Source organism: Saccostrea cucullata, unplaced genomic scaffold (genome assembly GCF_032062105.1).
Source record: "Saccostrea cucullata isolate Sc308-1 unplaced genomic scaffold, CSIRO_AGI_Scuc_v1 ctg2083, whole genome shotgun sequence".
Classification (NCBI taxonomy): Eukaryota; Metazoa; Mollusca; class Bivalvia; order Ostreida; family Ostreidae; genus Saccostrea; species Saccostrea cuccullata.
Window position 1 is genome coordinate 138,885 of NW_026919626.1, and position 15,470 is coordinate 154,354.

The 15,470-nt window shown below is 31.9% G+C and overlaps 1 protein-coding gene across 1 annotated transcript in view; it reads right to left on the minus strand.

Moving 5' to 3' along the window:
* The window catches only part of LOC134234905 (beta-1,4-N-acetylgalactosaminyltransferase bre-4-like), a 45,441-nt gene extending 30,843 nt beyond the window's left edge, over window positions 1–14,598 (minus strand). The window contains exons 1-3 of the mRNA XM_062716956.1: window positions 14,521–14,598; window positions 12,761–12,905; window positions 1,095–1,324 (exon numbers count right to left, since the gene is read on the minus strand). Of these exons, the coding sequence (XP_062572940.1) occupies window positions 1,095–1,324; window positions 12,761–12,905; window positions 14,521–14,598 (453 nt within the window). The remainder of the gene's footprint in view (window positions 1–1,094; window positions 1,325–12,760; window positions 12,906–14,520) is intronic.
* Window positions 14,599–15,470: the final 872 nt, after the last annotated feature.

Below are 15,470 nucleotides of genomic sequence, written 5' to 3' on the forward strand. Positions count from 1 at the left end.
GGTCCATTAAAGAGTATATCTAGTAATATTTTAAACTCTCTAAATATGTTAAGATTGGGGGATAGAGTTAAACAATTAAGATTAATCCATGTTTTAATAAATATCATGGTAATGCACCAGCTTATCTCCATGATCACTTTGTACTAAATAATAGTATTACAAGAAGTGCAACAAATAAGAATATCATTATACATAAGATAAAATGGAAGGAGTCCTCATGTATTTTTCTATAATGTTATTAAAGACTGGAATACATTGCCACTTGAGATCAAGGAAGTGAATACAAAACAAAGTTTTAAGAAAGCTGTATCGGCTTGGATATTAGTTACGTAATTATTTAAAAGATTAAAAAGAATCATTTTTACAGTTTCATTAGGATATGACATGAAGTCGGTCACGTGATCAAATTCTATAACTCCCGAAGGGCGTTATAGTAGATTTGATCACGCACCGACTTCATGTCATATTCCGATGAAACTCTAATACATAATATTTCATTTCTTATATTTATATTTTTATTTCTTTTCACATTACAAAGAAAACTACACTACACTATTTATACTTTGTTACTGAAATTCAACATAACGTATATATGATGTCATATGACGTCACACTGAAGACTTTCCAAATGTTTCGCACGATTTGCTTTCCGTACACATGAAAGTCTGATCATGTTACCGAATGCATGTAATTGAAAATTGAATATCAGTTTCATTTGTATTGTCACAGAAGGAAGATATTGGCAAATGTTAATATATGAGTGTGATAAATCGTCTTAAATATGGGGACATAAAGGAGGATATTTCTGGAAATAAGGTGTCATTTATTTAGAGTATTTTAAGTTTTGAACAGAAAAAAACTTAAAATGTGTCATTTTAGGCGTTATCTTCATTGAGAAACCTATGCATTGTAATATGCTTCTTCTGCAACTTATAAAGATATGTTGCAAACCACAATTATCTTTTTTTCCAACTGCGTTATTCTTTTTAAAAAATCATGATGATTTTCCAATATATAGATACTCAAATTAAGATAAACAAGATCATATGTATCTTGACCAAGAAATGATAAAGGATGCTTATATTTGCAAATACCTGTTCTACAACGTAGACGGTGTACTCGATTTGCTGGCGGTATAATATAGAATGAAGATTGTTCATCAAAATAGCTAGTTGATTCTCTCTGTTCCGAAATGGGATAATTATCGCCACATTTTGCAAAGCAGTACAGTTTGGTTTGTAGTGTCCTCCACTGCTTATCCAAAAAATTTTATTTGCCACTTCTGTATATTTTACCGGGGTAACATTTACATTGAATTTTCCAACTGTAATAAAAAAATGTTAAAATCATGAATTAAAAACAATTATATTTTTATGTAACAGAATCTCGAGCTTATCAAATACCATATACCATTGTTCTGTATCACATCTAGTTATTCTAAGAACATATACAGTAATATTTTACGATTAATAATTTCATCAATTGTCTATTTGGTCTGCATATCTGTGCACCATACTATAGACTGTGACAGCCTTGAGAGACGGTAGCTTAAAGCAATTCTGTATGATTATATTTTGAGCAAAGACTGCTGCAGTTTTAGCTCCGATGGTGCCTTTTTATATTGTCATTCATTTCAAAAAGACTTTAATTGTAGTCTAACAACCAAGCTATATGATACATGTGATGACTTTAACTTTTCTATCGTCAACTTCCCTTACTTATGCAGCAATATGCCTTCATCGCCTGCATACGGAGTATATACATCTCACTTGATTTGATACGCAAGAGCATGCTCTATGTATGAACAATTTCTAAAACGAGGTAATTTATTGACAAGCAAGTTGACGAAACAAAAATATCAGCAGTCTCGTTGAAAGTCATCATTTCGTAAGTTCTATGGTCGATACAATGATCTTGTCAGCAAATACAATTTATCAATGAGTCAAATGCTGACTGACGTTTTTCATAGTAATTGTTAGTCCATTATTTATGTACTGAATTGACGACGGATTTTTCCGTTATTTTCCGACCATGACAAGGAGCACAAGGCGGGTGTGTCCGGTCAGCAGGGGATTCTCACTCCTCCATGGTATCTGATCCGACCTCTAATGTTTCGCAGGTCTGTGTTTGCTCTGCTCCTTTTTTGTATTGTTTTATGGACTTTGAGATTAAATACTGTTCGTTATCTTCATATCCTTCTTCCTCTAATTTTTGGATGGAAGAAACATACACTGGAAAAAATTGCTAACGCACCGCCTTAGAGAATTCATATTTTACTTCTAAACACCTGTTTATGATGCATGTGATACATGAATATATTACTTTAATTGAAAATAAGGCATAATAAAGTCTAACCTTATAAATAACTACAATGTTAATTTAAGTGTGACCAATTCATAGAAAAAATTAAAATCGCATCTATTCCATTTTCATTAAAAAAAATCATTTTTTTTCTTTGTATTTGTGTTCTTTCCATTTGCACTAATTAAAAACTCAGAAAAAAAAATACACCGTATGCGGCGTTTGACGCTAAAAGAGCGTGCTAAAGCAGACAGTATGGTGTCTGTAGGGAAAAATATGTAAGAAAAAATGAAAACAATAAAAAGTTTATGAATTCCACTGATGAAAAATTGTTGCAAATAGATTAACAAGCACAAAAATGTTTACTATAGATGGCCATGGCATTAAGTAAGCGTCCTACAATAAGTTGAAAATTGTTCCACAAAACTGGGTCAACCGGAATTTGAGTGGATTTGGTATAGCCACCGGATGATTACTTAAGGAATCACTCTCTAGTTAGTATAGTATGACAGGCCATCAATAACAGTGGGAAACATGGGATAATTTGCATAACGAACGAAGCCCATTATGCATAAATTATCCATTGTTTTCCACCATTGTTAATGTCCCTGGCATACTATACTAACTAGACAGTGATTCGTTATATTTCCATTTCATTGTGAAATAAAGTGTAGATTTAGAAATTGAAAATGTAGACATAGATTTAAATAACACGAGGACTCCCATGCCAATTTCAATAGTTCTCGCCCACTGATGTCAAACACAAAAGCAGCCGCACTAGATTTACATGCATAATTGGCCTCCTTAGCGTCAGACACAGAGACAGATGCGCACGAAATTTGCATGCATATAAGAACTCCTTAGCTCCTGACCGATCGACATGCCTAATCTACATTCCGGTAGAATTATCAAGAAATCAACTCCGCTAACTTTCAAAGAGATATCACAGAGAAAAGAAATAGCAATGGAAATATTTAAGGAATCACTGTCTAGTTAGTATGGTATGCCAGGGCATCAACAATAGTGGGAAACATGGGATAATTTGCATAACGGGCGAAGCTTTGTGTACCAATAAAAGTTACGAAAATAATGTAAATTACACCATTAAAACTAAACGCGTTATAAAGATATCAAATTATATTTTTATATAATCCTGCTAGGAGAGAAATTGCTATTTTTAAATAAATCTATCACGTGACACCGTCGCTACTTTTAGATTGATAAACAAACTAGGCCGTTTGAGGTACTACTCACTTTTAATTTGACGTGGATGACAAGCGTCTTACTCTATATGATACATATCTTTTAATGTAATTAGTATCAACCATCTACTCTGTTATGAGGCATATTAATTTTAATTCTATAAATTATTGTTATCAAAATATAGATCGTTGTCTGGTTTCCTGTGGAAATGCGTGTCTATATATAGACCTACTGTTGACTCACTTCTTTCATCAATATTTATGAAAAGAATGAATTCTTGATTGCCAGATATTGCTTAATTGTTTTGTTATTACAATGACGTCTAAAGTAAAATTTCACGAAACTCAAACAAGGTTCGTTACGATTTTCCGAATTAAAGGTATTTAGGACATTTAAATATACTCAATTGTTTCAAAGCCATGCTGATTTAGGCGATGCTTAAAGTTCTTTTTAACTAGAAATGTCCACTTGTACATGTATCTAATTATTACAAGAGGAGAAGGATTTGATAATATATTCTTAATTAAAACGGGACATAAAAAGGGTCCATTAAGTATTGCATAAGTGCACTTGTCCTTTATTCTGCATCAAAATAGCCTCAATTTTGTGCAAATAACAGAAAAATACAAAAAAAAAAAAAAAAAAAAAAAACTAGACCTTTTTTGTCGTTCAACAAAAACGGAGGGCTTTTCGATCCATTTAAATCAATAATCTTAGAGAAAAATCAAGGTTACACAGAACAAACTCATATGGTTAAATATCTCAAAAGTTCTTTTTAAAATCAATATTTATTTAGAAATGTAAGAATCTCTATGTCCTTCAACGGCTACTCAAAAAAACATAACTCTTTCATGATTTTTTTAAAAAGATGTGAGAAGTACTGTTTTTCAAACGAAAAAAAACTTCTATAAGGGGTCATAAAATGACCCTACGGCAATAATTTTTAATTGTCCTTTTCATGTTTAACACAAAACCGAAATCGCTTTGAAGTTTGATGGGTAAATAAAAAAAAGGGAAAAAACTATGTTTTGTAGTGACCCCTTAAATCCCTTATATTTTTGTTTTCTTTTATTTCCATGACCTAACCACCTGATGGCAATGCTAGAGATATTATTCATGTAAAATATCACAAGAATTGCTTGCTTCCCCATTGAGATAATGGAACAAGAGTGATTTTAAATTTAATATAGAAATCTCCATAGGTAATTTTAAAGGACTCATAAAACCGGAAGTACTCTTCATATGCATACCAAAATTTAAACATACATAACATAATAGGTTCCAAACAGTTTGACAAAGGGAGATAGCTATTGCACAATTATTTATGAAATTGCTTAAAAAATACGATAATCTAGGTCTCTTAAAGTCCTATAAGAGATCAAAAAGTAACCCCACGGCCCATAATTTTTCAATTGCCCTTCTTATTCTTAACTCAAAACAGAAATAAGTTTGAAGATATATGAGCAAATAAAAAAGTTTCAGGCAAAAATGTATTTTCTGTACTGACCCCTAAAATCCCTTTTATTTGAGAGAACTCTGTTTTCATGACCTAATCATCTAAAGACAATCCTACAATCATTTACCATGTGAAATATCAAATGAATTGCTTGCTTTCCTTATGAGATAAAAGAACAATGGTGATTTTTAATTTACGAGGGGCGTTCAATAAATAATGTCATTGGGGCTCAGAAAGAAGCAAACGACGCTTTTCAATGATCTAGTCTTCATAATTTTACTTATTAATCTCTTTTAATTCAAACACATGTCCGTAACATTTTTTATCCAATTTCTGATTGTTTTTAGAACTCATTTTTGGGTATGACCCTTAGTATACTGGAAAATGGCGGATCCAATGATTTCCTGGACTTGTTTTTTCCTTCTGAAAGGTGTTTTTTCAAATTTGGAAATAGAAACAAGTCAAAAGGTCAAAGATCTGACAAATATTGTTAATGTGAAAAAACATTAACTTTCTGTTTATCCCGAAAACCCCTTTACTCTTTAGGGCATGCGGGTTTGAACGCTGTCATGAAGAAATTCAATGTAGTGGATACCTGATTCTGGGTCCTTTCTCTGATAAATCTTTCGATTTCTTGCAAAAAAAACTGCTTTCTAGACACCTCCAGATATTAAACTGTCTCCCCGAATACGAATTTGAACAACAATACCACTAGTATTTAGGAAAATTGCATATAAATCTGTCTTTGTGTTCTTGCATACCTTTGCTCTTGACAGACCTTCGCCGTTTTTATCAAGTACATCTTATAGCAAATTTTGTTTTAATTGTTTTAAGCAATAGATTCATGTTCCAATATCTGTTGAAATATAAAACAAACGTGGATTACTACAATTACTGATATTTTAAAATAATTGTTAAGACTTTTGTAAACGCTGTCGTTTTCACTCATTTTTCAAAACACAGGGTGACCTTAGAGTACCAAGCTTAATTACTGTCAAACGTTTCTTAAAAACAGTGTAAACTACTCCCGATATGATGTCTATTAAATTTGCTATGTGTCTTAAAGTCAATCATACAACATCAAATATTATTTGTTGAAATTTGGCAAACAGTACATAAGTTGTTATAATTTTTGTTGGCAAGGAGGGTACCCATTTTTGATGCCCATTATATAATTTTTTATCATTGAAATCCACCTGCTTATTTGTCTATAAAACAGGCATCGGTTGCTGTAAATGTCACATATTTCAACGAATATTTCTTTGGGATTTTTAAAAAGTTTTACAGCAGCTTTAATGTAGCTTTTATTTTCACTCTAGTTTACTGATTCTTTCCCATTCATTTATAATGCAGTGTCTCGAATAGCCCTTGTTCCCCAGCTTCTCACGAAAAAACTATGTGATGAAAAGTGGTCACATAAACTGTTATAAATTCATTAAAGATTCAATAATGAGAGAAAGTTAAGCTTTATGTCATACAACTACTATGTTGTATGTCATCGAGCTAATGACATTACTTATTGAACGCCCCTCGTAACATAGAAATCTCCATAGGCAATTTTAAGAGACTCATAAAACCGGAAGTATTCTTCATATGCATACCAAAATGGAAACATAGAGAGCATATCAGACTCTTAACAGGTTGACAAAGACAGATAACTCTTACATCCTCATTTTTTTACAGACTTAGATAAACAATATTTCAGGTCTCTAAAACTCCTATAAGGGGTCAAAAAGTGACCCCACGGACCATATTTTTTAAACTGTCTTTTTTGTGCTTAACTCAAATCTGAAAACTGTTTGAAAATTTTTTGAGAAATAAAAAAGTTACAGGCAAAAGTTTGTTTTCAATGTTGGCCCCTTAAAATCCCTTATTTTCTCGATTTTCATTTTCAGAGTATTTTCAGGTAGGAACAGTATCAACGTCATTGTAAACTTAAAATTTCACAAGGAATTTTTCATAACTTTAAGAGAAAACGTGACATGCGTGATTTCAATTTAACATAGAATTCCCGTAGACAATTTTCAAAGACCATAAAACCGGAAGTTCTTCTCTGGTTGATATGAAACTTACAATATATGCTGAACAAACTAGTTCAAACATACTTCAATGCTCAAAATAATTTTTGCAACGTTATTGTGACTTTTGAAAAAATCACCCCCCTTATGCAATGTTTGAAGTCTTATATCTCGAAAAATCTCTGTGGTTAAAAAGGCCTGTGCAATTTTTTTTATATAGAACTTGAATATTAGAACTTGTATCTTTCTGTTTAAGGGCTTAGGCAAATAAAATAAGAAACATTTAGGCGTTTTAAGTAATTTAGTTTTTCTTTCCTAGAAACTGGAAGTGACGTATCCAGAAAACCAAAACCTTACATTCGGTAGACCTTTGCATGATCTTTAAGATGGTTATAAAATAAAATGTAGATTTTAAAAATATCTCCTTAAATCTGTGACAGAAAAGTGTTCAGAAAAAGAATAATAAACTAGACCTTTTTTGTCGTTCAACAAAAACGGAGGGCTTTTTGACCCCTAAAGATTAAGGAGCTTATTGCATAATAAAAATTCAAAAGGTTCATTTTGTTTTAAGCTCTGATGATATCAATAATGAAACATAACAAGTCACTATATTCATCAACGGCTACTCAAAGAGATTTAAATCTTTCATGATTATTCCAAATATGCGAAAAACGACTGTTTTTCAATTCTCTAAAACTCCTATAAGGGGTCAAAAAGTGACCCTGCGGCCCATAATTTTTAAACTGACCCTCTTATGCGTAACTCAAAACCGAAATCACTTTGAAGATTGGTGGACAAATAAAAAAGTTACAGGCAAAAAACGGTTTTTCTGTACTGACCCCTAAAATCCCTTTTATCGGAAGGAACCTTGTTTCTTGACCTATCCACCGGAAGACAATACTAGAGTTATTATTCATTTAAAATATCACAAAAATTGCTTGCTTCCCTTTTGAGATAATGGACATTGAATGATTTATTATTTAACATAGAAATTTCCATAGACAAATTTAAGGTACTTATAAAATCGGAAGTACACTTCATATGCATACCAAAATTGAAAGATAGAGAGCATATTAGACTCCAAACAGATAGACAAAGAAAGGTAATTCTTACGCAATTATTTTTGAAATTACTTAAAAATACAAAGTATCAGGTCTCTAAAACACCCATGGGTCAAAACGTGACCCCACGGACCATAATTTTTAAATTGCCCTTCTTATGCTCAACTCAAAACTGAAATAAGTTTGTTAATTGGTTGACGAATAAAAAAGTTAGAGGCAAAAACGGTTTTTCTGTACTGACCCCTAAACTCCGTTTTATCTGAAGGAACCTTGTTTCATGACCTATCCACCGGAAGAAAATACTAGAGTTATTATTCATGTGAAATATCACAAAAATTGCTTGCTTCCCTTTTGAGATAATGGACATTGAATGATTTATAATTTAACATAGAAATCTCCATAGACAAGTTTAAAGTACTTATAAAACCGGAAGTACACTTCATATGCATACCGAAATTGAAACATAGAGAGCATATTAGACTCCAAACAGGTTGACAAAGGGAGACAACTCTTGCACAGTTATTTTTGAAAATACTTAAAAATACGATATTTCAGATCTCTTAAACTCCTATAAGGGGTTAAAAAGTGACCCCACGGACCATAATTTTTAAATTGTCCTTCTTATGTTTAACTCAAAACTGAAATCAGTTTGAAGATTGGTTGAAAAATAAAAAAGTTACAGGGAAAAGACGATTTTTAGAGTTGATCCCTATAAATCCCTTATTGTAGGGGATTTGGTTTTCATAACCTTTTCACCTGAAGACAATTCTAAATCAATTATTCCCTGTAAATATTACAAGAATTGTTTGCTTCCCTTTTGAGATAATGGAACATGAATGAATTTTTTTTACTATAGAAACTCCCATAGACAATTTCAAAGCCTTATAGAACCGGAAGTTCTGCTCTGATGGACATGAAACTTACATTACAGCCTTTAATTACTTTGATAAACAATATATAACCTTCAAAATAACTTTCCTACATCGTTTTCAAAATTTTAAATTTCAATTCCCCCTTTTCTTAACTTTTGAGCCTTATAACACAAAAATGTACCATAGGTGCAAAAACACTAACGATGACTTTTTTGTAGATAATACTTTGAGGAATATATTCCTAAATTTTGAACCAAATTGCATGTACAATAAGGAAAGTATTAGGCTTTAAAGAAAATTTAGTTTCTGACTTATAAATACCGGAAGTGGCGTTTCTGGAAGTACAAAACCTTACTTACGGGAGACTTTTAGATATGCTGTATAATGATAATAATAATAATAATAATAATAATAATAATAATAATGCTTTATTTAAAGAAGGTAACCCGATTAGTACAAAGTACTATTCTTCCCCGGGGCCTTCTACAATTCAAACAATATACATAAAATGGTACAATCAAACATATATACACAGTACATGAACAATGATAAGCTCATTTTATATCTTCATAATCGGATGTATATATAATGTACAAATTAAACTAATGGAAATATAGGACAATAAATAAGTCAATATACAGAATTTAAAGACGTAGTAATAACAATAACAAGGACATCTATAATAATGAAAATTACAGACGTTGGCTGATTATAACTTTTTCCAAATTCTTTCTAAAAACAGGCAAAGATGGTGATAATTTAACATGTAATGGTAGATTATTCCATAAATGTACACCTGAATATTGTAAAGAGTTTGTAAATAGGATTGTTCGATGCTTTGGTAATCGAAGATTATAATTCAATTCTGAACGCAATGAGTAGGAATCGGAACTGTGAAAAATAAAAAGATCTTGGATATATTCTGGGCTCATACCACAAAAAGTTTTATACAATAAAATACATTTATGAAACGTAACTAACTCAAAAACATTTAACCATCCTAGTTTTTCAAACAAAGGCTTAGATGAATGGTCAGGTGCTGCATCAAGAATAATTCTAGCAGCACGTTTTTGAAGTTTATGAATTCTCTCGATGTTAGATTTGGACGTATTACCCCAGAATGTAAGACAATAGTTTATTGAAGGCAAAATGTATGCATTATAGAAGAGTTTTCTTGTACTTAATGGAAGAAATTTCTTAATTTTACGGAGCGTAAATAACTTGTATCTTAATGATTTACAAACTGTATCAACATGACAATTATACTGAAGAGATTGATCTATCTGAATACCTACAGTGGCTGGAACGTTATTGTTGACAATTTACACGAACGATCACGTTACACGAACGATTCCGCACGATTAACGCACGATTAAACCTGTTACACGAACGATCTTTCACGTTCACGATTCTACACGTGACACGATCTTACACGATTGTTAACGCAAACGCACGATTCTTCACTCAAAATAGTACAAATTATTTAGGAATCAATATTTTCAAAACGAAATACGGCTTTATGACTTATTTAAGATTTCAAAGAATTATCAATATTATTTCATAGACGTAGTAGAAAAAACGGAAAATGATATTTCTGTAACTAAATATATGAAAGACTTAATATTTTAGATTAAAAATAATTATTTCTAAGGTAATTCTCCGATTAAAAAAAAACGGATTTTGTTCGTTCTATTAGACAATGTACATGTATGTGGGTCGTATAATTTGATTGAATTGGATATCATGATATGCAGAAAGGGGAATACGATTGAAAAAAATGTCAGCATGGAATGACTTAAATTATAATTACAAATTTTATCCGTATGTTTCCATTGATTCAATGTCTGATAAACTTGCCAATTATTCAACTTTTTCATTTGCAGAAATTTAAAATTAATTAATTACAAATAGGCTAAAGAGATAAACACAGATAATGAAAACTTCCGAAAATCATGCCGTGTCCATGTATATTTGTCGACTAACTAGTTAAGTAGGCATTGAGAAATGTTTATTTCTTTGTAAAAAAAAATTATTTATTTTCAATGAATTTATTGTAAGATTATTCTGACCATAATAAGAAGCAAATAATAATTAAAATAAGATCTTTCATAAAGGCTATTAAGATCGAAGTACGGTTTATCACAATATTGATCGTGCTATTTGACGAGAACTTAATATTGTACGACTTACTTTATTGCTTGTTTACGGGCGATAATTAGTTCGTTCTGCATTCTAATATGTAAATTACGCTTTTTCATTTTATTTGGATTTAAATTAATAAATTAAGGAAAACAAACAAGGGAAATGCTCATTTTACATGTAACATTCCGATAAAAAACTTACAAAACGAAATTTACACGATTCTAAACGCACGATCTCGCGCGATTAAAAACCCAAACGATTGAGTCTGATACACGAACGATCTTTCACGTTACACGAACGATCGCTCACGATACACGAACGATTCTACACGATTGGTTTGTCAACAATAACGTTCCAGCCACTGTAGGAGTTTTTCAACTTCAACGTTTTCCAAGTTTTTGCCAGAAATTTTTGCATCAAGTACTGGGTTATTTAATCGTGATCTCTTTTTTTGGGTACACATAAGCATACATTTTGATTTGTCTGTGTTCAGTATCATCTGATTCTGTAAACACCAGTTTTCAATTTCACATAAATCAGAATTTAAATGTGTTTCAATATTATGTACATTGTTGTTAGGTAAATGCAGAGTTGCATCGTCTGCAAACATATCAATATAAGAGTAATTTACACATAAAGGAAGATCATTTATATACAATAAAAATAAGAGTGGACCTAAAATGGATCCCTGTGGTACCCCTGCTGTGATAGGTAAGATATCGGAAGAACATGCGCCAATTTTAACACTTTGGGTCCTTTCGTTTAAATAAGACTGAAACCACTTAATTGCAAGTGAATCAAAATTATAATGGCGTAATTTCTCTATTTAGATATCATGACTGACTAAATCAAACGCCTTACTAAAATCTAGAAAAGCTATGCCAATTAAATTCCCTTGATCCATTGCATGCAACCAGTTATCGGTAAGTTTGGTTAGTGCTGTTTGGCAAGAGTGGAATTCCCTAAAACCAGACTGTGAGCTCATAATGAGGTCAAAGGCTCTTGTAAATTCACGTACTTGATTTGCAATATGCTTTTCAAAAATTTTTGACAAAGTTGGTAAAATAGATATTGGGCGGTAGTTACTGGGATCACTTTTATCGCCCTTCTTATATATGGGGGTGACTTTAGCATGTTTCAGCTGGGAAGGAAAGATGCCATTAGTAATGCTAGTATTAATGAGATGAGTTAAGGGTTTAAAAATTACATTTGCAGAAAGTTTTAAGAGACGAGGACCAATGAAATCTACATCTGCTGATTTATTAATGTCAAGTGAACGTAGCATTGTTAAGACATCGTCCAGACTTATAGGAAGTAGGCTAAACACATTTTCATCATTGAGTTTGGACTTCGTGAATTCTTTTAACTTTTGAGAATTAAAGCTATGGTTTTGTTTTTTAGTAAATAAATTGCCAGAAATGGTATTGTTATAAATTATATATCTCCAATGATGTTCTTTAAATCAGTGATCAAAAAGTGTTAGGTACAATAATAATGAAACAACACGAAAACAATAGGGCTTTTCGCCTGAAAGCGAAAAGCCCTAAAAAGACGAAAACAATAGGTCTTTTCGACAAAAGTCGAAAAGCCCTAATAAAAATAAAAAAAAAAAATGAAATAAAAAAAATAAAAAAGATATTCCTGGATTCTGTATATCTAATTACTTTAAAATTGAACGCGCGTACCGCGCTTACTGGGAATACGTACCAAGCAACGGGGAATCTGTTTTGCAATAGAAGGCAAATTTATAAAGGAAAACAAACCAGTACGTTGCACAGGCCATTAAAATAAGATTAATGGTCATTTCCCGCCAACGTCCATATCTAATCCGCTTTAACAACTTCTCCATGTTCTGAAATCACAAAAAGAAATTAGATAGAAAAACGTACATTTTTAAAGTATAGTCTACAACAAGCAACCAATTTATAGACATTAATACCCCAGCTTGAAATTGAAAAGTAGTTTGAAGATCTGAATGTATGTCCGTCTAGCTTTTCTAGATTTGTGATACCCGTCTATTTTTCTGCAACTCCTCTTATACTACTGTATTAAAATACATGGAGATAACGAACTGCAGGTATACATGCTCAAAAGTCCATTACAGAATACAAAATTGGAGTTGATGGTTATTTAACAACAAAGCTTTATGAAAATCTTGGTGATTTAAACGTTTTGAATCGTCTATTTTCATTACTTACGCAGCAATATACCTTCATCACATGCATACGGGGTTCACATATCTAATTTGATTCGATAAGTGAGAGCTTGCTTTACGTATAAATAGTTTCTTAAATTAGGTATGATATTGACAAACAACATGATGAAGCAAGAATATCAACAGTCCCATTTAAATTAAAAAATATTGTAAGTGCTGTGACCGATACAATGCCCTTGTCAGCAAATACAATTAATCATTAATTCAAATATGCTGAAGTTTGTTCAAAATAATTGTTAGGCCAATATTTCTACTCTCAGTTGTGTACGTTTTTTTTGTTGTTAATTCCTGATCATGACAAGGAGCACACAGCAGCTGTGACCGGTCGGAAGGAGATGCTCACTTTTCCATGGCACATTATCCGAAATCTGGTGGTTTCGAGGTCCCTGATTGATTTGTGTATATTTTGTGTATGAATTTTTAGCTCAAATACCGTTCGTTACTTCCTCATTTTTTTAAATATCCCAAAGAACCAAAATGAATGTGAACTACCATATATATATATATATATATATATATATATATATATATATTGGATTCCGAAACTTCATAGGAATCCTTACAAACAAAGATACATAGCGGGTTCCAATAAATGTTTAACTAAGCATCTTTCTTTACACCTCACTAAGATATTGACAGTATTGAAGGATGTAAACCTATAGGGTTTAGCACAGACATATTGTTTGAACATTTTAAACTTAGACAATATTAATATGATAATCATTTTTAGTTATTAGTAGTGAAAATAAAATGATGTAAAGGTTTATTAAATCAGAATGTATATTATTAATGACTCAAATTCGTTGACTTTATAATTGGAAGGACTTTAATTTTGTGAACTATTATTATCTTGTTAAAACAAATTGGATATTGTTATTGTTGAAATGCACTATAATTTGTTAAATCTTTTTGTAATGAAATTGATCCGAATAGACAATCAAGCCCATCGATAGTAAGTAATAAAATTTGAACGGAAATACATACAATCGTATTATCAAGATTTTTGACCGAGAGCAATAAAATTTGGAACTTTGAAGAGCTTAGGGCTAGAACGCCTGTGGTGTGGTGATGGGGACTGAGCCCATATATATTAGTAATGATGTTTACCTGCATTTGAGGGTGGTGCCATATTGGGGTTCATAGGTCAACGGACAGACCTACGGACAAAGCGTTGGTGGTATGTAGTGGTGGGACAGCCAATGAAATGCAGTTTTATATCCGGGATCATGAATACCCACTGAGCACAAAATACCCTGTTTTGGTCGGAAAAGAGCATTCCCGTTCTCATTCCCGTTCTCAATGCCGTCCTCCTTCCCGTTTTTATTCCCATTCTTATTCTAATATTCGAAAATTATCAATTCTCTTTCTGCATCTTATTCTATTTTTTTGGGAATCATTCTTTTGGACTTTTGTTTATTTATTTATTAGGAGTTCAGTCTTCAGCTCTTTCTGTTTTTTTTGACGGATCCTCAGAACATTTATATAAAACGTTAATTGGTCTGTTCTGATCATATTTCAGAAACGAATACTTCTAAACCTATACGATCACGGTGAAATTGTCGATTGGGATTTTATTAAATAAACTTTGAAGATCAACCAAGGTTTCTTCATTGGCTTACAAGGAGCAACTTCAATAGTACTGTGCATTAATATAATCCAAAAGTGATGTACATCAGATGCGGGTATTTAAAAATTCCAAGGAACTTTTAGACAATCTGAAATCACAAGATTTTACCAAATTCAAAAACTTAAAAACTCAAGACTTTTCAACTTTTTACACAAACATTCCCCATGATAAATTAAATTCCAGGATTTTCAAATATAATTTATCTTCAAGTCAAATGCTGACAGACGTTTTTTATTGATTACTAAGTGTTAGTCCATTTTTATACATTGAATTAACGATTGAATTTCCCGTTATTTCCCTAACATGACAAGGAGCACACGGCGGTTGTGACCGGTCAAATGGGGATGCTCACTTCTCCATCGCACCTGATCCAAACTCTGATGTTGTGGAGGTCCGTGTTTGCTCTGCTCCTATTATATATTGTTTTATGGGCTTTTGATATTGAATACTATTCGTTCTCCATATCCATCATTGACAGCTGCTTTTTCAATAAAAATGGAACCCGTAAATTTACTTACCTTGTCATTGATCCTTCACAAAGTTATTCTGATTTTTTTCAAATAACGTCTTAGTGG